General features: G+C 39.6%; 1 protein-coding gene across 4 annotated transcripts in view; it reads right to left on the bottom strand.

The window, feature by feature from the left end:
* Positions 1–27,185, bottom strand: part of PTPRZ1 (protein tyrosine phosphatase receptor type Z1) — a 177,055-nt gene that overhangs the window by 78,000 nt on the left and 71,870 nt on the right. For all 4 annotated transcript variants that reach the window (XM_044246457.1, XM_044246458.1, XM_044246459.1 and 1 more), the window contains exons 3-4: positions 5,460–5,639; positions 3,139–3,290 (exon numbers count right to left, since the gene is read on the bottom strand). In XM_044246457.1, the coding sequence (XP_044102392.1) occupies positions 3,139–3,290; positions 5,460–5,639 (332 nt within the window). The remainder of the gene's footprint in view (positions 1–3,138; positions 3,291–5,459; positions 5,640–27,185) is intronic.

Below are 27,185 nucleotides of genomic sequence, written 5' to 3'. Positions count from 1 at the left end.
CATGTATGTACAACTGCACTTACAATCCCTTATCATCCTCAGTGAGGAGGGAAATGCAAAGTTAGACACATCTGGGAGAGAAATGGTCACTTTGACATTACCAGGGCATACTGGGGTAGTAATACACTAGAACAATTATCTAATGTTATAAATTATCAAATGTTATTTTAACTATTTTGCTAGAATTCTTTTAAATATGGTTTCATTCTTTGATGGAACACACCTTTTTGATGGTCTGAGTTACCTTTTATGGACATTATCATACTGCATTCTTTTTTTTTTTTTTAAAGATTGATTTATTTATATATTTGAGAGAGCACGGAGCAGGGCAGAGGGAGAGGGAGAGCAGATGCACCACTCAGGTGCATGCTATTAATAGTGAAACTCGAAAGGAGTTTCACTTGGTATCTTTTTAAAAAGATACCAAGAAGAATTTTAAGTTCCTTATTTTAAGTGTCCTCTTCTCCTGCCGGACTGTATTCCTTGTTAATTTCTACTTCAGCCCATGTGTCTGTTGACAATGGCCCCTACTCTCGCTTATAATTTGGTGCTCCCCATGTCATGAGCTTGGAAATCAGGTAATGTAGCTAGTTAGGAGAATAATTACGGGGAGAGCAGAAAGCCTCTGTGAAGACCAATGCGTGGTTGGGGGGCTATGACTGCAGAAACAGCAGGTGTTGGGCTGCTGTGAGAATGTCAGTGGCTCCTGCCCTGGGTGATCGCAAAGCCTTTTCAGAGAAAGGACTGCTCAACTAACCCCTAAAGGATAAGCAGCATAAAAACGGAACGATGAAAAAGCAGAAGAGGTGAATGTATGTTCAAGTCAGTGGGGCCAGTAGGCAAGAAAGAAGAACTGTGGGAAACGGGAAGTAATTGGTTGTGATTGCAGCTGAGCACGTGGGACAGAAGAGGAGACGGGGCTGCAGGCGCCCCGCCAGGAAGCCCACGAGATAGTCCCAACCCTTTGCTCTTGAGAGCAACAGAGAACATTGGATGCACTTCGGTTAACAGGAGTGGGAGAAGAGGGCTCAGAATGGAGGAGAATAGGGCGCCTGGGTGGCTCAGTGGGTTAAGCCGCTGCCTTCAGCTCAGGTCATGATCTCAGGGTCCTGGGATCGAGTCCCGTGTCGGGCTCTCTGCTCAGCAGGGAGCCTGCTTCTTCCTCTCTCTCTCTGCCTGTCTCTCTGCCTGCTTGTGATCTCTCTCTGTCAAATAAATAAATAAAATCTTAAAAAAAAAAAAAAAAGAATGGAGGAGAAGAAGACTAGAGAGAGAGGGAGACCAGCTGGGGGACATTTATCAATCTAAGTTAGCGACAAAGGTAATTTGAACTTTCTTCTGCCCTCCTACATCATTTAGGAGCAGAACTGAGAAGACCTCCTTGTAGGATGCAGGAGACCAGGAAAAAAAAAAAAAAAGACCAAGTCAAGGATATCCCCGAGTTCTGCTCCTTGCACAATTACATGGAGAGAGTTTAAAAAAGGAGAAGCAACAAACAATCCCTCTTAAGATTCAAGTTCTTGAGAACTTGAGAGGCTTTTTAAATAAGAAAAATATCTGAGGTTTAATGCACAGATTCTGTACCAATTATTTGGCTGGTTTAGGGCTTTTCTTGTTGTCAGGGCTTTTCTTGATTTTTCCTCTTTGCTCTCAATAAGTAGTATTGTGACATAGCAAACTCCCTGAAGTGACAATGTTATATGTTTAATGGATTGACTTCTATTTCTTTGACAAACCAAATTTGATAAATGTGCTTTTCCTTAAGGATATTTAATATATTGAAAAACATAAATTTATAAACTATAAATTAGAATATGCTTATCCACATCAAAAATTTTTAGTCCTTTAACAGATAATTCACTTGTCTTATTTTTATTATCAGTAACTATTTTGACTATAAAAGTAATACAGTTTCATTATAAATAATTTCAAAAACATGGGAATTTTAAAGGATAGAAGAAAAGGTACCTAAAATGCCATCACCCAGGGAAAAATCACTACTCATGTCTTCTCGGTTTCCCTCAATTATTTTTACAACAGTAATAATTCCCTCTCTCATTTAATCCTCATAATAACTTCATAAGGCATGTGCTACTCTTACGTCAATTTCACAAGCAAGACACGGAAGCTTAGGTCAATTAAATATTTGTATAACGTCACGTCTATAACACCTAAATGGTGAAGTCAGTATTCAAACCTAGTCCATTCAACTTAGACTCCGGACCCTCAGTCACTATTTAATTAGTTTTCACGTTTCACAAAATCAGAGTATTAAATACTGTGCATACTATTTTACATCCTGCTTTTAAAAAGCAGTAATATCTTAAAAAAGAAAAGCCCATTAATATCTTTTGATGAATTTTTGTGTAAATAAATTATTCAAACATACGGTTTTTATAAGACCTGTAATATTCCATCACAATGGAATTTAAAATATATTTTTATTTTTCAGTAATCTCCCAACCCCGAGATCAAGAATAGCAGGGTCTACTGACTGAGCCAGCCAGGAGCCTTTCCATCATAATGTATTTATAATCATTTCCTTTTCTTTCAACTTTTTGTTATTTTTGTAAATATATCTTGGCACATACATTTTTGAGCATGTCTTATTTTTTAGACTAAATTGTTAAAAGTGGAAATGGTGGGCATTGGGAATGAAACATTTAAAGTTGTGGATAAAAACAAGCAAACTACCAATTTAATACTCTTTCCACACATGTATGAAAGTGTTTGTTTTACTGCATACTCCTTATTTATTAGAATTATATACGTATATATATTACCAATTTTAAAGTTGAAAAATGTTCTCATTTATTTAGCAGTTCTTTGATTCTCCAGTAAATTGATAAAATTTCCCCTTTTTTTCCCTCCTGAGCTGTGGAAGGAATTTCATTTATTTCTTCACTCATCAGCATTTGCTGGTCAGATGTCTACAGGGTGGCCCTCTGAGTTGCCAGGAAGTGGAAAATCAAGTATGATCGTTATTGAGTTTAGTCTAATGAAAAAGGAAGATACTAAACAAGAAACAAAATATAACTATAAATTATAAAATTGGATTAGAAGTTAATCAAATTATATGCTACATAAAATCTCAATGATTTAGAAAATGAAACAGGGCCAGTGGAACCAGGGACTTACCTCAAGTGGAAACTTCTGTCCTTCTAAACTATGTTCCGATCCTTCAGAAGACATGTTGCATTTTCCCCAGTGGAAAGTGATCTTGCTTGCTTTGAACACCACTTCTGAAACTCCTCCACTGAGACGGTAGTCATTAGTGAGATTAATTTCCACTTAAAAGAAAAAACACAAAGTTGTATCTATGTTTCAGAAAATCAAAATTATAAATTTCAACTAATTTTTCTCCTATCAAAGATACACTAAGAAAGTTATTTATTTGATAAATAAATAACATAGTAATAATAAGTAATCATAATAATAAAATAAATACAAAACAAGTCACCATTTGGAAGCTGAACTTGTAACTCTGCAAAATACACTCTGTGTATCTTATTGCCCCAAATATAAACTAAAACAAAGACCTTAACTTCGGTATGACTCTAACAGCAGAAGATGCCAGTCCACCTGCCCTCTTCCATTTGGTGTCCTAAGACTGCCATTCCCCCAGAGCTCTGCTTTCCTAAGGCATTTGATGGTAGTGAGGGGACACAGCAAAGAGAGAGGGAACAGAAGAGTGGAGGAGAAAATCATCTCTTGGGACGGCCCCCCACTTCTCACTTTGAACCTTTCCTACTCCTTATCAGGCAGGTGCTTTCGTCCCATGTCCTGATCCCTACAAGCAAGCATCATCCCAGGCTTCATCAGGCTCTAGAACTTCTGTCCCACACTGTGGCAAAGCAGGTGGGAAATCCATTCCCACTGATGGGTTTTGGCCTTGTGATGTTTGGCAACTCAAAATCTTAAACTCTCCTATTTGAGTTCCACAGCAGATATTTTGACTTTATTTTACAAATGATCTAAAGATTAATGTTTCTTTTGAGAGCCTTATGCTAGATTTTAATGTCTCTCCATCAGAGTTAAACAGTCTTTGTTCCGTCAGGCAGGAACCCCTTGTTGGCATTAGGGACTGAATCCAACACTGCGGCCAGCTAGCGAGAGGTCTCAACTTTCCTCAGTAATAATAACAACAACAAGCACAACAGCAACATTCATGGGTCACTTCCAATATGCTATACTTCACACAGAGTACTTTACACGTGTTAAACATTTGATTTTTACAGAACTTCACACAAAGAAGGAAGAGATACCATTATAGTCCATGTTAGTGATAAGGAAACTGAATCAGAGAGCGCATAAATAATTTGCTAAAGTTTCCACAATTCATAGTTCTACTTTAAAGTGCCGGTAGTGAACCTAAAAAGCATGCTCTAAGGATAAATTGACCTTGACCACACTCCACTAAGAAAAATAAAGCAGAGGTTACACGCTTGACGTCTTTGTAACATCCTTCAAAACTGGTAATGAAAATGTCAAGATTTGGGACAACATGCTCTTATGAATTTAATTAAAATCTTATATAATAATTTTATTAATTATTCATTCATTGAGAAACAATGAATGTTTATTATGTATCAGGAACTGATATAGAAAAATTCTTACCCTCATGGGACCTAAAATGAAATTACTACATTCAAATAATTGCATTGCCAAAATATCAATAACAGAGAAAGAATTCACTAATGATAAAACCACTCAACATAACTCACATTATAACTTAGAATATTTTTCCTATGAGTTTATTTTTTTTTATTCTATAACTTCCTGATATACATACAATTTTATTTAAAATATGGTATCAGAGAAGGAATGCTCTTTACTTTTCAAGACTATTTTGTCCCTCTACTGTTCACTGGAATTTTTTATGGTATTATAATTTGCATGTTTCGAAAAAAAAAGACAGTCTTTTTAAAAAAAGCAGTTACAGAGTGCTTCCTAAGGACAGTATATAATTTTAAACTTTCTATATAGAAATGCTACTGATTTCTTTGTTAAAATTTAATTATAGATGATTGCTTTTTTTGTACCCCAGTATTGAATGTAGCATGACGCTGAGCAACCGGAGCCAATATGTAGTCCAAGAAAAGGAAATTCTGATTAACTAAGCGATTTAACCAGAGATGGGAGAGATAAGCTGTATACTGCATTATCTGTACCACATCCTCTGGTGGAGGCATCATTATTGTTTTATTATTGAAGAACATGATGTGATGACTTTGGTCATTTTATTCTTGTACACATTTTCAAAATGTTATCGAAACTTCCCATTTACTGCATTTTATTTGGTTTCTTCTACCTTTTGCTTCTATGCAGTTCATAGAATATCACACAAAGAAAATGAAATGAAGTAAAATGAAGGACATGAAAATGAAATGAAACTGATATAAACATACTCTAAGCCCCATGAACATATTAAAGTCACAAACAAAAGGCAAACAGTTTACCTGTTTTCCCAGTGTTATGAATGAATGTGTTTTCCAAAGACGTTTTATCCCAACCCTGAAATTTAAGTTTCTTTAGATTCACATTGACTTGGGTAAGATCTTCATCGATATTGATAGGAGACTGTTTGGGGCTACTACATGTTGGGTATTTCTTTCCCCAGTTTTTTTGATTCAGTGCTCCTAAGGAAAGGAAAGAGTAAGAAGTTAGTTTCTTAAATTACTATGCAAAAGCTACATTTTATATTATAAAGTTGCTCATATGTTACATAAAAATAGATACAATAGTAGAAAAAAATGGAATCTCTTTGAATCAGTTCATTAAACAAATGTGCATGGGTATGGGTTCTGGGCTCTACTGGGATACACTCTAAAAAGAGGACTATAAGAGAAGCTATGTCAAGTTCAGGGTTCAACAATGGCTTTGCTTAGCCATCAGACTCTTCCAAATCAACAGAAAGCCTAACTGCTGTATCAGGTAGTTTGGATGAGCCCAGGTTCCAGATTGAAAGGTGTCCAGATGGCAGGTGTTAAATTCTGACTTCCTTAGCACTCTCAATGGGAGTAGTTTCCCTCAGACCTTCTGTCACCCCTGCCTTTTAATGATCTGGTTTAACTGTCATCTGCTCAGGGTCTGATTTATAAAAACATAATCACCATGCTCTCCTTGAAATATCTCCTCCTCTCTCTCACTCTTTTTTTTTTTGGTCATGAAGTCTACCAGGTTTTGTGAAACAGAAAATAAGGTTTCTATAAAGATTTTGCCTATGCTGAAGTAAATGTCCACCTGTTCCACAGAATGCACTGTCCTTTAAAGCAAAGCTGCCCTGTGCTGCCTTTATTTCATGCTACCTGAAATAAAGGTTATGAAATGAAGGTTATCTCTTGTAACCTTGTCATTGAATATGACCTTAGCTAGAGCCCAAGCAACACAAAGAACAGGTATGTTTTATTTAAAAGTCTTAAACTTTTCTCTTTCTACAGGTCTCTAGCTATTCCACCCAAGAACAGGGTGGTAGCAGTTTTTGGCTTATCTCCCTTTCAAATGCTTCTCCTTTAGAAAATGAGCCTGGGTGGGGCGCCTGGGTGGTTCAGTCAGTTAAGCTTCCACCTGCTGATCCGGTCGTGATCTCAGGGTCCTGGGATCAAGCTCTTCCTCAAGGCACACTGCTCAGCAGGAAGTCTGCTTCTCCCTCTTCCTCTGCCCCTCCCCACCACTCATGCTGTCTCTTTCACTCTCTCTCTCTAATAAATAAAATCTTAAAAAACAAAAAACAAAAACCAGAAAATAAGTGTGGGTAAAGCCACGATTTTACATGGTTAATGTTTAGAGAAATTAGAAGTAAGCCTATCCTCCACAAAACCCTAGACTCTGCCATCTTGTTTTTGTGATAAAGGCTTCAGAGAAGATTTTCAATTCCATGCAAAGCTCTCATAATGTGACAAAGCGAACTTTGCATAATTTAGCCCAGGAAAGAAATATTAATTAGTCATGCCATGAAATGGCCTAGATAGCCAGGAAAAATGAGGTAATTCATCTCCTCGTGAGCATCTACCAAAATCAATAGGTGCTGAAAACTCATTTTATTTTAAAATCTAGCTCTATTCCTAGAGAGAGCTGGAATGTGGTATGCTTTCAATTTGCCCAGGGGTGCATATTTTGGCTTCCAGGAACAGCTTTAATGATTTGAGTAATGATATGTTAATTTCACTGTAAAGAACTCTGGCACCTGGGAAAGAAAGCACTGTTTGCTTCACTAATGTCAGTGCAAAAGAAGCGGAGAAACCACACATGCACCAACAAGACCCTTTGTATTGCTTACATTTTTTAATGCGCTGCAAGAAATTTTCAAGGACCCTTAGGAAGAGTCTCCTGGTTGTGGTGCCACAAACACTGTAAAGTGTCTAGTAACACTGCATATGATTAATAAGCCTGCTATTTCCCACATCATTTAGTGTTCATCTCTGTGTGTGTTCGAATCTGGCATATCCCCCACTAAACACCTGGATTTCTGCCCTGAAGTAAACTCCTCCTACGATCTCGGTCATCCTCTGAACATGAAAGTCATCCCCGTGCCTCTGGTTCCTTCCCACCAAGCCCTTTTGGGTCGACTCTCAAATTATATCCTTATCAGCCGGCTTCTCATCCCGACTGTCTCCAGCCTCGTCCAAGCCACAGTCCCCGTGAGCCTGTCTCTGCCTTGCTATCTCACAAGCAGAATCATCATCACCTAGGAGATTGTTACGGAGCGTCAGGCCTCCATCCTAACGTTGCTAAGTCAGAATCTAATTTTAACCGGATCCCCAGAAGATTCATATACACATTAAATTTTGAGAAGCAATGGCTTAGACATCTCCAGTGCCTTCTAATAGGTCTCCAGCTTCTTCTCTGGTCCCCCATCTCCAAATCCCTTCTCCACCTACATGGTAGGAAAAATTCTGAGATGCCCCTGGTCAACTCCCACACTCGGTTGTCCAGGTCCTGTCTAATCTCTTCTACTCAAAGGTGGGCAGGCTGTGAATATAATGGGATAGTCATTCCCTTAATTGGGTTACGTTATATGACAAAGGTGATGGGAGTCCCTGCTGCGATAATGTTCTGTTACAGAAGGCTCAGTCACAGCAAATTGGAGACAGGAGAGAAAGATTCAAAGTGTGTGAGATTCTCCTGCTGGCTCTGAAGCAGTAGGCGGCTAGGCTGGAAGAGGGGTACATACAGCTAGGATCTGAGAGCATCGCCAGACTGACAGCCCGGAAAAACAAACACATAATATGTCAGTTACAGAAAGACAAATGCTGTGTGAGTCCGTTTATATGAGGTAGCTAAAGTCACCAAATTCATAGAGAGAGAAAGCAGAATAGTTACCAGGAGACAGGGAGGGGAAGCTGTTGAATGGGTACAGAATTTCAGATTTGCAAGATGAAAAGTTTCTGGGGATGTGTTTCACAAGTGTGAGTGCATTAACACTACTGAACTGTATACTTAAAAAACGGTTAAGATAGACAATTTTATGTTCTTTACCACAGTGGGAAAAATGGTAAAGATGGCAAAAACAAACAAACAAAAGACGGGGACCTGGGTCTCAATCCTGCAAAAAAAGAAGTGACTCCTGTCGACAAGCTGTCTAAGCCCTAGGCCGTGCAGGAGCACATGGCCCTACTAGCATCCTGGCTGTAGACTTAGCAGACCCTGAGCAGAGACCCAGTTAAGTAGTCCCTTCTCTCTGACTCCTGACCAATGGACACTAGGAGACAATAAATGTGTTCAAAAGCCACACAATTTGGGGCACCTGGGTGGTTCGGTCGGTTAAGCGTCTGACTCTGGATTTCCTTTCAGGTCATGATCTCAGGGTCGTGAGATTGAACCCCGAGTGGAGCCCTGTGTCAGGCTCCGTACTCAATGGGGAGTCTGCTTAAGTTTCTCTCTCTCTCTCTCTGCCCCTCCCCCTGCTTGCACTCTCTAAATAAATAAAGGAATAAATAAATAAAATCTTTTAAAACAAATAAAAGCCACTGAATTTGTAGGAATTTGTTATGCAGAAAACTAGTACAATTAGTATCTACAGTAAACTTTTAATGTATATATCAGATCATGTGTCTCTTCCTGATCTGGGTCCCTCTAATACCTTTCATTCCACTCAAAAAAAAAAAAATATAAGCTCCTTACCAGGACCAAGAGGTTCTCTAAGATACCATCATTCCTATTCTCTCCCATCTCATTTCCTAGCCCCCAGCATTAATCACTTTGCTCCAGTCACACAGGCTTCTTTTCTTTCCCTGGAGCATGGGAAGCCGTGGGTCTTGGCACTTGCTGTCACTTCTTCCAGGAACACTTCCTGGATTGCTTTGTCCGCCCCCCCAATACCCCCCCCCCCCAAGGCCCACTCACTCACTCTCCCACTTCTATCAGGTCTTTGCTCAAATGCATCACTTCGGGGAGACTCTCTCTGAACATCCTGCATAAAAAAACACTTCCCTCCCTTGGTCATTCTCAATCCTCTCTCTTTACTTTATTTTTGTTCTCTTAAAATATTATGTTTATTTATTTGTTTCCACACCCCAGAAGCTAGAAAAAAAAAAGCTTGGGACATAGTACATGTTCCATGAATACTGGCTCAATGCCTAAAATCAGACAAATAAAAAATGATCATTGCTTTTGTTTCCTAAGTGTAAAACCTCAAAGAGATCTAACATGAAATGTCAACAGAAATAAATAAACAATTAAAGAAACCTTTCTAAAATCAGCGGTAAGTCATATTTGACCATTCATGACATGACAACTTTGTAGGTTAGTCCTAATAAACTTCAAGATCTGTAAATTTAGACATTTTATATCCCAATAATGCTAAGTGACTGGATTATGTTTGAAGCGTATCAAATAATTACACTGAGTGTGGACCCAGTTTAACACACCAACTAGATCACGGTGCCAAGGACAGTACACATTCTAGAAGACTCCCTGAAGGGCAGCGGGGAAGTGGAAGGGCAGGTTCGGGCCAGGAATCCTGCAGGCTGGGATGAGGCCCCGGGAACCCCACGTTCACCTCTGGGTCGCCCCCAACCTCGATGCACGCCCACCTCCCAGCCCCTCTCCCCAGTCAGCCCTCTGTCCTGCCTGCCCCTTCAGCGCTCCGCTGCCCTCTCTGCCAACGGGCGGCCTGCCTCCTTCTGAATCCCTTACCTTTCCATTCTTAGGGCTGCCCTTAAGAACAGGGTCACCCGCCTCATGGCACTGCCCCCACTGGGTCCTGACTGAATCATCACCCTCCCACCTGGCTTTCCTCCGACCTTTTCCTTCTCCAGCCCTTCCCCTTCCTCCACCCACTCAAAAAAAACCAAAAAAAACCAAAAAAAACCCAAAAAACTTAAAAGAAGAAAAAAACAAAGACTATTGAATTTTTGTGATTAAAATACCAAAATGAAAAAAAAAAAAATCCAGAGTTTTTTTGGCAAAAGTCTGTAACACAGAAAAAGTTTATAAAAATAATAACTTGAGGTTCTTCTTGCAAAGGACTCTAGAAACAAGGTTGTTTCAAATTGTTATAAGTAGAAAGCTAAAGGAGGTAAACTAATGAAGTGTTAAAATTGTGCACAAGAATGAAGCATAGATCAAAGAAACACTAAGTAGATTTTACCTATCTTTAATAATGAAATATTAGATTAATCTTATTCTTAAACATTATTTTTTAAATTTCCAAATTAATAGGTTTAATGTCACAACTGGAAACGTCAGTGGTTAAAGGCAGGTTGATGTACCTGAGGAAGCAGGTGTACAGACAGAATTCATTAGAACTAGATTGTATCCACCTGAGTGTTATTAGCAACTATTGTGAAGGGAGAAATTAGGACTCACTGTGGTTGCAACAGAAGATTATCAGGGTGATTACCCATTAAAGAGGACTGCAGAGTATTAAATGTCAGCTCTAGACAATTAAAATAAATTACTCATTCACATACCCATACATTCTTTCATCCACATATTGCCTCATCTGAATTAGTATCATTCCTATAAATTTCCTGTTGCTTTCCTCTATGGGAGCACTTAACAGATTGTATTTTGTTTGTTAATTTATCTAACTCATCTATATGGTATTGCCAAACTTTGAGTCTGGCACATAGCAGAAATAAATGAAATGCTTGTGATATAGTCCTTGTGCACCAAATGAATATATTCAATATTTACATTCTGTGCCTTCTCTATTCCAAACAGAATGGAAAGTAATTCTAGACTCTGTGGGAGATCTGCAGGAGTTCACGTTTGTTTGATGGTCTGTTTATTATTGCATTCCAGAAGGTGGAGGTGGGGGGGCCTGTGAAGTCTGAAGTAGACAAATGCCTAAAGGAGTAGACAGGATGGGAATAAATGTGAGATCAAAAGCACATAATGGAGGCATTGAGGGAAGCATAGAATCTTGACAGGCAGAAGGAACCAAGAACAAACCAGGGTGGTAGAAAAGTTCAGGCAGTGCGCAGAATGAAGGGAGCCATCTAGCTTGGTCCAACGAGCAAGCGTGGACATCAAGCAATTCTAGAAGGAGAGGAAAGGCAGATTGATCAATTGTCCCCGGATAGGCCAATGGGAAGCACAGAGACTCAGGAAGAGTCAGGAGCTCACAGCTGCCTTATCAGAGAGATTAGATTAAGCCAGCAGGAAGGCGGGATAGGAAGAAACAGAGACACTTCTTAATTTGGGGCAATTTCAAACGCATCTTCTATTGTCTTCATTTGATTCTTACAGAATCCCTGGGCAATGGACTGAATGCTCCAAATTTCGTGTTAAAAATTATAACATGATCCCCAGTGTGATGGTACTCAGAGATGGGGCCTTTAGGAGCCGATCAGATCACAAGGGCAGAGCCCTTCTGAATGGGGTTAGTGCCCTTACGAAAGAGATCCCAGAGAGACCGCTCACCCCCCCCCACCCTGTGAGGTTACTGTGGAAAGATAGTGATCTAAGGAAGCAGCCCTCCCTAGCACCTTCATCTTGAACCTCCAACCTCCAAAACCATAAAAAGTAAACTTGCATTGTTTACAAGTTACTAGTCCCTGGTATTTGTGATAACTGCCTGAGCAGCTAAAACACCTTGTTATACTTATTTGTCTGTCTCTTAATCATACTGTAATTTCAGTACCTTTCTTAGAATCTGGCACTTAAGGATTAAATAATTGTTTCCCGAATGAATCCGTACTTCAGATAAGATCTCTGCAGTTACCTACCCTTCCACGTTCTCGTACCACACATCTTGACCAATGAGCTAACTTGAAACACAGTTTTAAATACATTCTGTGTAGAAAAATATTAGTCCACCAGTACCTGGTATAAAAATATCAACCGAAGAAAACCAAAGTTTAAAATAAAGAGGAATGAGTTAAAAACAACAACAACAACAACAAAAAGCCAATGCAGGTTTTTTAATATTTGGAGAAGAAAGTGAGAAAGGGATGAAAATGAAAGGAAATTCAAAGAAAAAACCATTTTGCTTTCTTTGTGCATTATTCCTGTTGAATCCTACCTTCCAGGATCAGAAAAATGGATAAAATAATTTTAAAACATATATTTATAGTAATTATAGTATTGGGTAAAGTATTGAGCAGCGAGCCACTGAAAATTCCTAGAAATGATAAAAATCCCAACGTTTACTTGTTATTCTTTAAAGATTTATTTATTTGAGAGAGAGAGAGAGTAAGCGAGCAGGGGGGTTGAGGGCAGAGGGTGAGGGAAAGAGGGGAAAGAGAGAATCTCAAAAGACTCTGTACTAAGCACAAAGCCCGAGCTGGGGCTTGACCTCAAGTCCCTGAGATCAGATCTGAGTTGAAACCAAGAGTTGGACACTTTAATGGGACACTTTAACCCAGGTGCCCCCCAATATTTACTTTTTTTTAAGGTTACCATAAACTGTTGATGTTTACCAAGATTTGAACAATAGTACACTTAGAACTGATTCTTTAAAGACCACAAAATTGTTAATAAAAATATATACTTCTTTTAATCTTTTTTTTTTAATTTTTTTTTTTAAGATTTTTCTTTATTTGACAGATCAGAAGTAGTCAGAGAGGCAGGCAGAGAGAGAGAGGAGGAAGCAGGCTCCCTGCTGAGCAGACAGCCTGATACGGGGCTCGATCCCAGGACCCTGAGATCATGACCTGAGCCGAAGGCAGCGGCTTAACCCACTGAGCCACCCAGGCGCCCCTATACTTCTTTTAATCTTAATGAATTACTTTTCTAGCCCAGTTTTGATGTAAGAAAATGTTTGCATGTCTTCATCTTTACATATAAAAATATTAATGAGCAGATAGAAATGTAATATTGAAGTGTGGAGTGTGGTGAGGACTGTAGCATCTATTATTAATTGCCTTGAATTAACTCCACTAGAAATTCCACACACTGTAAGTTACAGCTTTATAAATTACTAGGGGCTTCCTTCCTATATGCTAAAGAATCTAACAAAAACCAAAATATAAGTCACTGAAATAGTATAAAGCTATTGGTAGTGAATGACTTGGGTCAAATATCAGTTAAATCCAATATAAAAATGAAACAAATCAGTGTTATTACCAATGAAAATTCAGTACAGAATTTAGAACTCCAGCACAAAGGAAAGATGATATATTTAAGGAGACACTTTTCAGATGCTACAGTCATCTGCTTGAGAAAGGGGGCTTCCTCAAAGATAAGAAACTAGAACATACCAGTAAATGTCATCACATAAACTACAAGCAAAGAAGGATGTCTGAGCTAACTTCCAATGGTGGAAGCAAGAATGAGGATGCATTTACATGCACAAATTAGCACGGCTGTTTCAGTTCCTGGCCAAACAGAGGTTTTCTGGGGCTCCCAAGAGCAAAGCAGTTGGCGAATATAGATAATGGTTGTTATTAGAACTGGACTGAAAGCAGATCAAATGCAAACAACTTCAGAATGAGAAGCTGTTTAGTCAAGACCTCATTTTCCTTTATATTCTGTTCTAAAGGGACCCTCACATCAGGATAGCAGAAAATCTTGGCAAGCCTGGTCCATATATCCAGTTGAGACATGTCAGGGAAGGTAGATACCAATTTATCTAGAAAAATGCTAGCACAAATGTTCCTTAAGCATTAAAATATTTAAGAAAATAGATCCATGAATACAGAGAACAATCTGGTGGTTGCCAGAAGGGAAAGGAATGGGGGAGATGGACACAAAGGAGGGAAAGGGAGTAGGAGGTACAGCCTTCTAGTAATGGAGCAAGAAGTCACAGGGGTGAAAGATACAGCACAGAGAATATAGTCAGTGGTATTATAATAGCACTGTATGGTGACAGATGGTAGCTTGAGCATAGCTTAACTTTTTCTTGGAAAAAAAAAGAAATTATTAACTGAAGTTCAGTATAAATAGAGACAGAAAGATCAGGAACTTACTTCAAATTTTTTGTTTAAAATTTTAGGACTTCTTCAAGTTAGAAAAATCCAAAGTTCACTAATAAAAAACCCTAAAAAAAAATTCACAGTAAAAACTACTGCTCTATAATGCAATGAACAATAAACTTGGGTTTTCGTAGACTATAGGGAAAAGATAAAAATAGAAACTGGAAAGATCTAAGGACACTGACACAGCAAAATACTATTACTCTTAATATAAAAGAGTAAATACTATTACTCTTAATCTGTGGTGGATAGAAATGAAATCGATAAGTAGAACAAGAGGATGCTGCTCATAAAAGGTCAGAATTAACCACTGCTTTAATCCGAAAATGAAATAAAACCTATAAAGAAGTAAAGAAGAATTTATTTAAGGCAAGAAATTTGTATGGGGGGGGGTTACAAACTGATGCAATAAACAACTAAAAGCAGGATGTTGTTTTGAGGATTCAGGAATATTTTAAAGGATTCTTATTTGGAAGTGAGCAAAAGAGAAGGGCAAAGGATGACAACTTCCAAAATTCTGACCAGAGCACACTTGGATGGACAACGGTACTGATGAAGTTCTAGAACCTAGGTGAGGTTTGGTGGGCTGAGGTCCGGAGCCGAAGACCAAGAAAGAATTCTTGAGACATCGTTGGTGCAAAGTGGTGGTTTATTAAAGCATGGGGACAGGACCCGTGAGCAGGAAGAGCTGCTGCCCCCGGGTTGTGAGGGTTGGCAGGTTATGTACCCTGCGGTTGGGGGAAGGTGAGGGGAAGGGAGGTTTCAACGGAGCTTTCATGTGCTAAAGAGGGCCTACAAGGTGTCCTTACCAGAGTTCTGGAGGCTTGGTCAATGTTGTCTTTTGGCAAGCCATTCACATCAAGGTAGTTGGGAGATTCCTGTCTTACAGGATTGTGATCTCTGCAAGGTAACTATATGGCGGTCAGGGGGGCCTGAGGAATGTTACACATATTACCAAGGGGAGCAGGTGGAGAGCGGGTGCAAGGTGCCAGCTTTTGCTTTGTCCTCAGTCAGCCTCCTGCTCCCTCATCAGCACCAGTCATGTTGGTTGTGAGAACGGATGGAAAGAAAGACTTTGCATCTGGTTTTGGGCCTACAGACTTTGCGATGCCCACGGATGTTCATTAGGCAATAAAAAATATGGGTCTGGGAGCCATTAAGAGGTCTGCACTAGAGGTAGAGGTTGAGGAACAGCATCATTTTGGATTTTTCTAACTTGAAAAAGTCCTAAAATTTTAAACAGGAACTTTGAAGTAAGTTTCTGATCTGTCTCTCTCTATGGTGGTAATTTAATGGACGTGGATAGATTTCATTTCGAGCTGACAGGTGAAGAAAAGGATCAACGATGAGACCCTGGAGAGCACTAACATAGAAGGAGCAGAAGGGGAGGGGAAAGCAGCAAAAGAAATTAAGGATGAATGGCCTGGGAAAGAATTGCGAATTTAGGAGAAAAGGACATTGGGAAAGTCACAAAGGATCATTTCAACAATGAGAGCTTATCCGAAGTAGAGATCATAGCAGCTAAGAGCCCGAAGGATCATGATTGAAGAGTAACTCCTGGATTTGGTGATTTTGTTTAAACTGCAAATCTCCTATTCCTGGAACAAAACAACTTCAGTGAAATGATGGGCCTGGAATTCAGACTGCAGTGTGTAGAAGAGTGAATTGGAGGTGACAAAGCAGAGTTAAGAAAATGCTTTCTAAAAGCTTCCTGTGAAGGAAAGAACAATCATCAGGGTGCATCCAGAGATGCAGGGGTGTGGAATGGATTTTAACACAGAAAGAGATTCAAGCGTGCAGATGCGTGAAGGGGATACAATTATTACAAGAAAGAGTTTGAAGTTAAGGGAGGTCCGTGATCAAGGTCCACGCAAGGAGAGAAGATGGAGGAGAGGCAAAGAAACATAAAACAATTACCAAAAAATATGGATTTGTATCTAAGTGTTTAGAAATGCGAAAAAGAGAAACCTGATAGTTCATAGCACAGAGCTTCAGCTGTAAAGCATGATCACATCACACGGAAGGAAAAGAAGCGTGGGAGTAGAGCCCGCCTTTTAGAGGCACCACATACCTGTGACCTTATCTGTAACAGGAATCATAATCTCTTACTCTCAGGCTGTGCAAACTGAATGAGATACTATATGTGCACGGACTGGAGGATATATGAATCTCCTTACTCCCTTTCCCTATTTTCTCAAGAAAACTGTTAGGGAGATAGGATCATCCACTGTGCGGGGAGACCCAGGGAGGGGACTGGGCTTGAGAAAAATCATAGAGAATGAAATAATGGGCAGAGAAGACTAATAGAAGGCACCCACTGGCTCTGCTGATGGGGGAGGCCATGAACTTGCAGTGGCACCCCTCGAAAGTGTGTCCCTGTGTGTTTTGTTTTCCCAAGTTCAGTGGTCCTGATGGGCAAGCACAGAGACTAGGGAGCTGCAGTCCTATAGTGGCCAATAGGAGCGTGGGTGAGAAGGAATCCTCAAGGTCAGAGAACCGGAAGCTCCACCCCCCCATCTCAAATCTGATATGGGGAAAGGTCAATTTTTAAAAGATTTTATTTATTTATTTGACAGAGAGAGAGATCACAAGTAGGCAGGGAGGCAGGCAGAGAGAGGAGGAAGCAGGCTTTCCGCAGAGCGGAGATCCCGATGCGGGGCTCGATTCCAGGACCCTGGGATCATGACCTGAGCCAAAGGCAGAGGCTTTAACCCACTGAGCCACCCAGGCACCCCAGGAAAGGTCATTTTTTTAAAAAGCTACTTGACGGTTAGAATCACAGCATCTTCTGCCATCTTTCATTTTAAGTTAGAAAATGATAAGAGTGACAAGAAGTCCCATACTACAGTGTTTCTACTGTGATAGACTGGTATGGAATATTTAACTAATTAAAATCAGAAAAATCCTTGTTGAAATGTAACACTGACCAAAAACTGTGGGAACTTCTTGTTGCTCCTTCATCACTTCACAAGCCACCACTTCTAAAAGAAAGAAAAGTCTTAGGGTTTAGGTAACTCTGTGATTAATGCTATGACCATTATATTTGCCTGATCCTCTCCAAACCAGTCCCCTGTTTAACATTCAGGATTGAGACTGAACGCAATGTAGGCTGATTAATTGCACGATGTCTCTGTAGCATTTGTGGTTAACGAACTGACCTCAATGTTGATGGAGGAGAAACACACAGAGCGAGATTTCTTTGTTGCGATAGTCTGGCTACTACCGATGACATCACAAATGCAGAATCAAAAAAAAAAAAAAAAAAGAGCTCCAGAAATTACTCCTTGGTTTGCAATAGAAGATAAAACAAACAACAACAACAACAACAAAAACCACAACTCTTTGTCTTTTTCCTACTTTTGGTCTGAGGACCGGGGGTTCAGAGTTGAAGTCAGAGACATGGCTATAACCTGATAACCATCTATTTTTGATAGAGCTTCAGACCAATTTTCCTATAGTGTTGCTTCACTCTTTTGGTTAAAGAGCATACTGCCTGTAAGACCAAAGATGCCGGCTTACTTCCTGTATAAAACCATCAGCTCCTCCTCTCTGTATGCACCTATCTACCACAAGATAATCTCAGAAGTCGAATCTCCCAGATGCACGGTCACAAGCAAGGACTAAGAAAGAACCTGTGGGTAAATACCATAAATCCATTGTTCCTACCAGGAATTACCTCCCGTCAAAACTTCATTCCATTCAATACAGCTCTTATTTGTTCATTTGTTCGCTCATTCATCGAATATTTATGGACTGTTTAATGTTAGATAGAAAATAAGTCTGGTAAAAAAATAACTCAAAAAGAGTACCATCATCAAGAACTCATGTTCCAGGAGAGCCTGGGTGGCTCAGTCGGTTAAGCGTCCCACACTTGGTTTTGTCTCAGGTCATGATTTCAGAGTCATGAGATGGAGCCCCGTGTCGGGCTCTGCACTCAGTCCAGAGTTGGCTTGAGATTCTCTGCTTCTCCCTCTACCCCCTTTCCCTACTCACATGCATGTGCTCTTTCTCTTTCTCAAATAAATAAATAATAAACAAATAAATAAAATCTAAAAAAAAAAAAAAAAAAGAACTCCAAGTCCTAGTTAGGACCCAAGGCATTTCAAGTATGAATTAGAATATAATCTAGTAAGTACAATAGCAGAGATATGCACAGAATATTCCAGGGACACAAAAGAGTTGTTCTGAAAGAGACAGGACCAAAGACAAAGAAGGCGTCCTGAAGGACAAGATGCCTGAGATAAGTCTTAACCATAGGCTAGTATTATGAAATTAAAGGTGGGAAGAAAGTTAAGAAGAGGGAACAGCATGAGCACAGGAAAAAGAAAGAACGGCTATTTCAGACGAACAGTAGGGGGTTCTACGTGCTGACATGTAAGATGCAAGGCAAGGAGAGGAAAGAGATAAAGGTCAAGTACATGTAAAGGCTTTGAATGCCAGGACAAGGAGTTTGAACTTTTTCTGCTGGGCTTTTGAAGGGATTTAAGTTGCAGGTGGCATGGTCTTATTCAAGTCGTCTTAAGAGTCTGTTTGCTTTTGGCAAAAATTCCCTTTCCTCAGTCTTGCTATATTGTATCATGGTCCTTCCACAGCAAAGGAAAGGACTCTATAGACAGACACTCTTAAGGATAGTATTTAAGGGAAATGACAACTCAAATGTATTTCTTCACAAGCAATTTGTAATAAACAGTCCAAAGGGAGAGCAAACAGAACCTCTGAAATATAAAAGAAATAGATAATGAAAAATATCACCTAAATTAAAAGCCTGAAACAAGAAAACAAAAAGTGTGTTAAGTGACAATGAAACCAAACTTCTCTTTAAGAGCAAATTTACTGCTTGGTTCTTAAAATCTTAAAGTTGAATCGTGATTTATAGTGGTTTTTTAAAAACATGGCATCAAGCAGCTTGTGAGACTGACAGAGACTATTGCTATGTTTCCAGCCTTTCTGTTTTCTCAAATCTCCACTTATTTTTTGATTAGTCTCAGTCAGGAAACTCATGCAAAAGAACAAAAGTCCAAACACTGGCTCTTTCATTTTTTTTTTTAAATGTATTTCTTACCGATGATTGTTAAATAAAAAATTTTTGAATATAAATAATTCCAGTCCATGGCAATTTGTAAATCTGATAAAACAAGCTGGCAACCAATTTACATTGCAAAGAGATTTACTGCAATAATCCATTAAATTAGCAAGCGCCCCTACTCTTTCCCTGTATATGTAAAAAGGCTAAAGAAGAGAAAGGGTTTTAACCTAGAAGGTATGAGTCCCTGCCAAGGGACTATCAATCCCAAATAAAGATAAAATTGTCATGCAAGACAAGTATATCTGATTTTTAATAAATTGATTATTTAAGATTTTATCTCTTATGCAAAATAAAGGTAAAACTGCATGAATTCAAATGTATCTTAACTTGGGTCTAGCCAGTGGAAGATTCCTTAACGACCTTTCCAGTAATGACAGATTCCAATTTTCTTCTTTGATGAGCAGGTTCCTTGCTCTTGGTTGATTGCATAGTGCTGGGCCAAAGGAAGGGAATCAGGCACAGAGATGGGAAATCCCTTGAGAAGGTACAGAAGGCCTATAGAGGGTTTAGGATTTCCAAAGGCAGTGGAAGATGAGGGAATGAAGAGGCAGGATGGCTTTTGAGTCAGCATTACCGACATCTGTGAAAGGCTGGAAGGCTCTAGCTGACATCTGTTTTAGACATTTTTAACTACCTGATAATGAGAGGCGGCCTAACTTAAGAGCAAGGTGCAAGTCAACAATGTACTCTCAGAGGAGCCAATTCCTGTTTGCTCTGGTTTAGTTCACGCAATACTACATCTTCACAAATGCCGCTACCAAATAATGAACACCACTTCTAGAAAGTATTCAAGACAGTCACATTTAAGAAGTTCTTCAAGTAAGTCACTCTTTCCCACTGCTCAAACACCAAACTTGAAGAAGTTTAGTAATACCAAAAGCACTGCATACAAAGCATTGTTTTTCTTCAGGGGTAGGTAGCAAAGAGGTTATAATCATCCCAACTCTAAGAAGCCACTGCTATTCTGTGTTTATGAAATCTAAAATGCTGGGAATTTCAAAGAAGTTGACATTAAGCCATATCTCTATAAAAATTGACAAACAGCCTTAGCATACACATTTATTTTCAACCAGTTCACTGTAATTTCATTTGGTAGAACTCTAGAACACCAAATGAAGAAAGTCTTCCAGATCTAAGACCTAATTCTATCACAACTCATCATGTCTTTTACTGAAACACTTGGATTTTATAATCTCCTAAATGAAAAATGTACTTTGTGATTTAGTCTTCTCTTCAAGGAGCACCATCTAGGACATTGGTGGGTAATTGGAAAGTGAACGCTGGCCACAAATACATTTCTAACTCCAAGTTGACTTTCTGATCCAATGCTCTGGACCTGTAAGGGCTTGCTACTTACTGTCTGTTACTTTCTCTTAATACTCTAGATCTGAAAACAAAAATATGAATTTTCCTTCACCGAGCCTAAGGTCTAGAAGACATATAGATAAATCAACGCATTGAGAATTACAGGTGAATCTAAGAAAGACATTAAATAGCATCTGTTCCCTGGAGTGTCAGGATTGGTTTAGGATATTGAGAGTAGAAAGCTGAGTGTCTGTTCACTAAAACAGGATTACTCCAGCTTTTCCGTCCAGCCAGATCACCAATCCCCTTGATAACCAGAGAAGACAATGGGGTTTCCATATCTAAGTGGAGCCCTCCTGTTTGGGATCTTACTTTGTTTCTTCAGCTGCATCTGGCAATGGAGGTCATCCATGCCCTGCTCTGCCACATCTGACTCTCATGGTTTCTGATCAATCCATCACAGAATCTCAGCATTGAGAAAAACCACCTAAGTTCAATTATCCGATGATTGCCTGAATCCTCTATACAACACTCTTAACAACAGGCTGCTGTTGTTGTTGTTGTTTTGTTTTTTTTTGGCCTCAGCTTAAATGCCTCTGATGTTGGACTCTCTTGATCTCGCCCAGCATAGCTTATTCCAGTTTTAGATTTTTTTTTTTTGATGCTAGAAGTCATTTCTTCTATGAAAGTAAGTTCCTCTCTGAAAGTAATTTCTCCCCAAATTGTATCTACTGGGGGAGCCAACAAAATGTTTAGTTATTTTTCCACCCAATGGCCTTGAAAATATAGGAATAGTGACAAAGAGACAAATACTCTCGGGAGCTTCATCTTTTTCATGAGCGTCACACTGCTTCACATGTGTCAAGGCGCTTCACTAACTCTTCCAAATACTCTCCGATTTGTCTACATTTCTTTGTAAAGCTTGGCAAATGGAGCAGGACACAACATTCTTTAGGGAATGAAAGATGGAAATATAGATGGGGTTTTTTTAAGCTATAAAAGGTAAGTGAACTTTATCATAGTAATACCAATAATGATTTACTTTTGTATGATGCTTTCTTTGGGAAATAGCATAGTTTAAAGCTGAAAGCATGGGGTCTGAAGTCAGACTTTCTGGGTGAAAATCCAGTCCGCAGCGCTCACCAGCTGACTAATCCTAGGCAGGTTTCTCTACCATTCTGTTCATCAGTATCACCCACTTAAAAATATGACATAATAGGATGAGGCTCATAGGATTACTATGAGGCTTAAATGAGCTCAGACAGAGGAAACCATTAGCACAATGCTTGACACAAAATAAGGGGTTATGTACTCTCTCCATTTTACCACACTCCAATCTTCCTCAACCATACTCTCTGTTTTTGTCCCAGTGCCTTTGCACTTGCCATGCCCTTGCCTGAAACACGCATTCCCCTGTGTGTCGCTGGCTGGCTCCTCCTTTCTTCAAATCTAAAGCTGAAATATCCCCCTCTTGGAAAGGCCTTCCCACTTGGGCTAAGCTCTTACCTACTTACTTACTTTGCTGTGTTTATTCTTTTCATCATACTTCTCCTACTCTGCAATTACCTTGCTTACTTAGTTGTTTTTCTTTCCCTAATAGAATGCAAGCTTAATCAGAGCAGGTACCTTATCTGCTCTGTCAACAGTTCTATTTACAGAGACTACTACCGACTGAACACACTGATGAGTATCACCTACAATTAGTACTTTTTTTAGTATTTGTGAGCATTTATCATTTCTCTTAGTCCTCATGAGTGCTCTCTGCAGCAGGCAGATAAACGAATTCATATTTTAGAATAACTAAAAGGTGCAGCAAAATGCATTTCACAAAGGTAAGGGGAAACGTGGTCACTACAATGAATAAATCCACGAAAACGCTCCAGATATTTCTAAGCAGCTACAGAGAATCCACTTCAATGGAGCATAAAACTCCATTTCATGTGCCCCAGTCTGTCGTATTAGGAAGTTTCCGTATGCGGATGAAAAGAAAACACTTATTTAGAACCCAGAATGATACTGTAACTGTGGCAGATCATTTTAATTTAGTCTGGATTTTGCCTGACAAACAAAATTCTTCGAACAGAGGCTAAATAACAAAGTCTTAAAGAGTTACAAAACAAGTTCTCACTGCAACATCCTGTTTTCATTTATTTCGGTTAGAATCCTTGGCAGATTTGAATAAAGGGCCGCTCACATTAAATGACGTATTTTTGAGGCTCCAGTATTATTTTCTAATCCAAACTATTTCTATAGAAAAATCATTAAATTCAATGTAGAATTACCAATTCAATTATCTTTGTTTTTCAATTAAAACTAGACGGTAATTCAATAGTTGAAACTAATTGAATTTCTGCTTTGGTAGGCACACATTTGCAGGCTCTATGATATTCTTTTTCCCTTTTTTAATTAAACAATTAAAATTTGCTTGTATTTCAAGTGAAAAGATCAACACGAGTAAAACAGCAAAAGCCTCCACTTTAACCTTCCTCACCAGCTACTCCTCTTTTATTTTTTATTCTTTATTTTCTTCCTGGTACAAAAACGTGGTCTTCTTAAAGCAAGGGGGACAGGGCCAGGGGGGCAGAAAGGAACTTTTAAGTTGGGAGGGGCAGAGACAAAGGAAGTTTCCAAAAGGATTTTTTTTTTTTAAAGATTTTATTTATTTATTTGACAGACAGAGATCACAGTAGACAGAGAGGCAGGCAGAGAGAGAGAGAGGAGGAAGCAGGCTCCCCGCTGAGCAGAGAGCCCGATGCAGGACTCGATCCCAGGACCCTGAGATCATGACCCGAGCAGCGGCTTAATCCACTGAGCCACCCAGGCGCCCCCCAAAAGGATTTTTGTATGTTAAAGGAGACTTGCAGGATCCTAGGGGCCTGGCTATTGTTAAGCGAAGACTGCTTTTTGCCTCCAGCAAAGCATTAACATTGAGACAGTTGGGAATTTGGGGAGGAAGGTCGTACTTGGCCTGTTTTACGTATTTGTGAATGGGCTGCAAGTTGTAAGGGAGTTTAATTTTAGCTACTTTTCCTTTTGTCTGTTCTTCTCATCATTCCCCCCTGAACAATTCTGACCTGTACATCTTTAAGGTCGTGGAGACTGGAGAGTCTTAACTTCTAGATCTCTTCCTGCTGAATAGGGGTACAGAGATGTCTCTATGTATGGGTCAATGTTGTTCAGCTCAGAAATATATATATATATATATATATATATATATATATATATATATATTTGGAGTCACCAAAACAAAGGCAGCTGAATCCAAGGTAGACAACACACATGAACTTTAGCACCTCCACCTATTTTAAAAGTTAAGTCCTATTAATTGGTTGTTGTATAACCTTTTTTATTTTCTTTTTCTTTTTTTTTTTTTTTTTGAAATAATTTTAAACTTAACAGAAAAGGTTCAAGCACAGAAAGCATTTTCTTTTTCTTGAACCATCTGCAAGGATGGTGCCTCTGTGGAGATGCCTTTGCCTCCATTGTCAGGTTCTGACACCCACGCAGGGCTCCCCTCGCCCTCATGCCCTTCCAAACGTGACCTTGCTCTGACATTCCACCACAAGCCACCCTTAGTGTGGACATCCGCCTCCCTCCATGTCATGGAATATCCCATTAATGCCAAGCCACCACTCCAGATGACATCTTTCTCACCCTATGTGGGTTCCCACACCCCACCCCAAGTAGCCCTCCTATATTACACTCCACCCTGACCAGTCCTCCTTCATGGGAGCCTTCTTCATCATGCCTGGAGTCTGGCACCTGGCTCTGGGCCACCATTGCCCATTCCATGGCCAAAGGCATTTGTTTTGTCTGGCTTCTCCTGATGGCTTTATGACAGAAGTATTCACATGGAAGGGAAATGAAGGAAAGAAGAGAGGAAGCGCTACAGATCTTTGCCCATGCACTTATATTGCAATAGGTGTGCATATACCTATAATCATTTTTCTTATTTTTCTAGATAAATGAGATCATGTTAAGTATGTCAATATGATGTACTTGTTGTCTCTCAGTACTAATGTCCCTGAGATCACTGCCACATTTTTTTTAAAGTGGCTGCATGGTTTCCACAGGAAGAATCTACTGTAATTTATCTTACAAACACACACACACACGCACATACACACACACACACGCACACAGTATGGTCACCCCCTCTTCTAGTCTTCGACATTTTGACTGATTCCAGTTTTCCTCATCGAAACCCAAACTTCAATTAACATCTTTTCCACACCTGTATTTTTAATCTCACTATAGAAATCTCATCACATTAAAAGAGTGACAAATGGGGCGCCTGGGTGGCTCAGTGGGTTAAGCCGCTACCTTCGGCTCAGGTCATGATCTCAGGGTCCTGGGATGGAGTCCCGCATCGGGCTCTCTGCTCAGCAGGGAGCCTGCTTCCTCCTCTCTCTCTCTCTCTCTGCCTGCCTCTCTGCCTACTTCTGATCTCTCTCTGTCAAATAAATAAATAAAATCTTTAAAAAAAAAAAAGAGTGACAAATGTTAGAGAAACTATAAGGCAGTAATAACTTCTTTGATTTATAGCTTCTAGAAGGCCACTCAAGCATGAAATAACAAGCAAAATGTCCAATCTTGTCGGGAAAAAAAATGAAACTATTCTTTTATCTGGTATGATTTGACGGGCACAAAAAGGCTCGCTGATCAAAATTATCCCCTTCACAAACTGACACATTGCCTGAAATTCTCATGAAATTATTCTTCTAAGGATTCTACCTATAAAGGTAATCTGAAGGGTAAACATCTTCCCTGAATGCATGAGTTCTTATTAACCTACCAGAGTGAAGTTCATCAGCCAGAAAAACGGGATTTGAGAACAAGTACTGGGAGATGGAATTGTCACAGGCAGGGTGAGCCACACATTACACCTTTTTTTTTTTTTTTTTTTTTTAAGATTTATATTTGAGAGAGAAAGAAAGAAAAGAAAAATGAATGAGTAACAACCTTTACTAAAAAGAAGTTCAGAAATATTTCTATCCAATTTAACAGTTTTGAAGGTAGGACTAATGTATATTACCAACAGCCAAAAAAAGGTGGAGAAAGTCATTATTAACAAGAGAGTTTAGGAGGGCTAGAACACTTTATAATTTGAAATTTGAATTTGAAAACAAGAAAAAAGAAAGGAAACAAGAAAGAAGGAAAGACGGAAGAAGTGATAATCTTGTTATCACCAGGACCCAGGACCTTTGGGAGCCAGGTCAATATAAAGTGATTTTAGGGACGCCTGGGTGGCTCAGTTGGTTAAGCAGCTGCCTTCGGCTCAGGTCATGATCCCAGCGTCCTAGGATCGAGTCCCACATCGGGCTCCTTGCTCAGCAGGGAGCCTGCTTCTCCCTCTACCTCTGCCTGCCTCTCTGTCTTCCTGTACTCACTCTCTCCCCACCCTCTGATAAATAAATAAAATCTTAAAAAAAAAAAAAGTGATTTTAAAAAGGTTACAAGAAAGAATGTTCCTTGCAAATTGCTTGAGATGAATGTGTCTAGAATAATTCAAGGTGAAGAGAGCTTGCAGCCAGAATCACTAGTGAGGGGATTCCCTGCGGACCCACGTAGGCCAGGAACTTCCCTATGCAGGGAAAGCGGCCCCTGCCTAGATGAGCAAAGTAATGGAAGCTGTATTCGCCGTTGTTCAAATAAATAAATAATCTAAGCTCTATTGATGTGTTTTTATGCCATCAACATTTTTTTTTTAAAGATTTTTTATTTATTTGAAAGAGAGAGATCACAGTAGGCAGAGAGGCAGGCAGAGAGAGAGAGTGGAGGAAGCAGGCTCCCTGCTGAGCAGAGAGCCCGATGCGGGACTCGATCCCAGGATCCTGAGATCATGACCTGAGCCGAAGGCAGCGGCTTAACCCACTGAGCCACCCAGGCGCCCCGCCATCAACATTTTTAAAAGTAAATTGAGTACGTCTTTGCTGATACAGTTAACGGGTTTTGAAACTAGCACTATTATGTAACATGACTATACACTGAATGGAAGCCATCCACTTCGCATCAGCGCATCACAGCTGGAGAACTAAAGCGCTTTCACAAATATTAATTTGTTTAAGTATATGCTTTCTCTTTTTGACTCTTACCATTCCTCCATTCACTCCACCAATTAAAGCACTGGAAGGAGAGACTGGGGTAGATTCTGGACACCCCAAAGGGAGAGTTCCCAAACCAGCAGCCCCAGGATCACCTGGGAAGTTGCTAGATGTTCAATCTGTAGCCTCCACCTCAGAGTTACTGAATCAGAAATCCTGTAAGTCACACCGAACAATCTTATTTTAGTAAGCTCTCCAGGTAATTCTGATGCACACCAAAGTTTAGAAACCACTGTTCTAGATTACAGACCATCAACACTTACTGCTCCCTTTACTCCTCACTGTTGCAATTGCTGCTTTGGTGATTTCATTTTCAAAGGAGCAAAATAT

Source organism: Neovison vison, chromosome 4, assembly GCF_020171115.1.
Source record: "Neovison vison isolate M4711 chromosome 4, ASM_NN_V1, whole genome shotgun sequence".
In the NCBI taxonomy this organism is placed as follows: domain Eukaryota; kingdom Metazoa; phylum Chordata; class Mammalia; order Carnivora; family Mustelidae; genus Neogale; species Neogale vison.
Note: the sequence above shows the minus strand (reverse complement) of the source record. Positions and strands in the feature narration are given on the sequence as shown.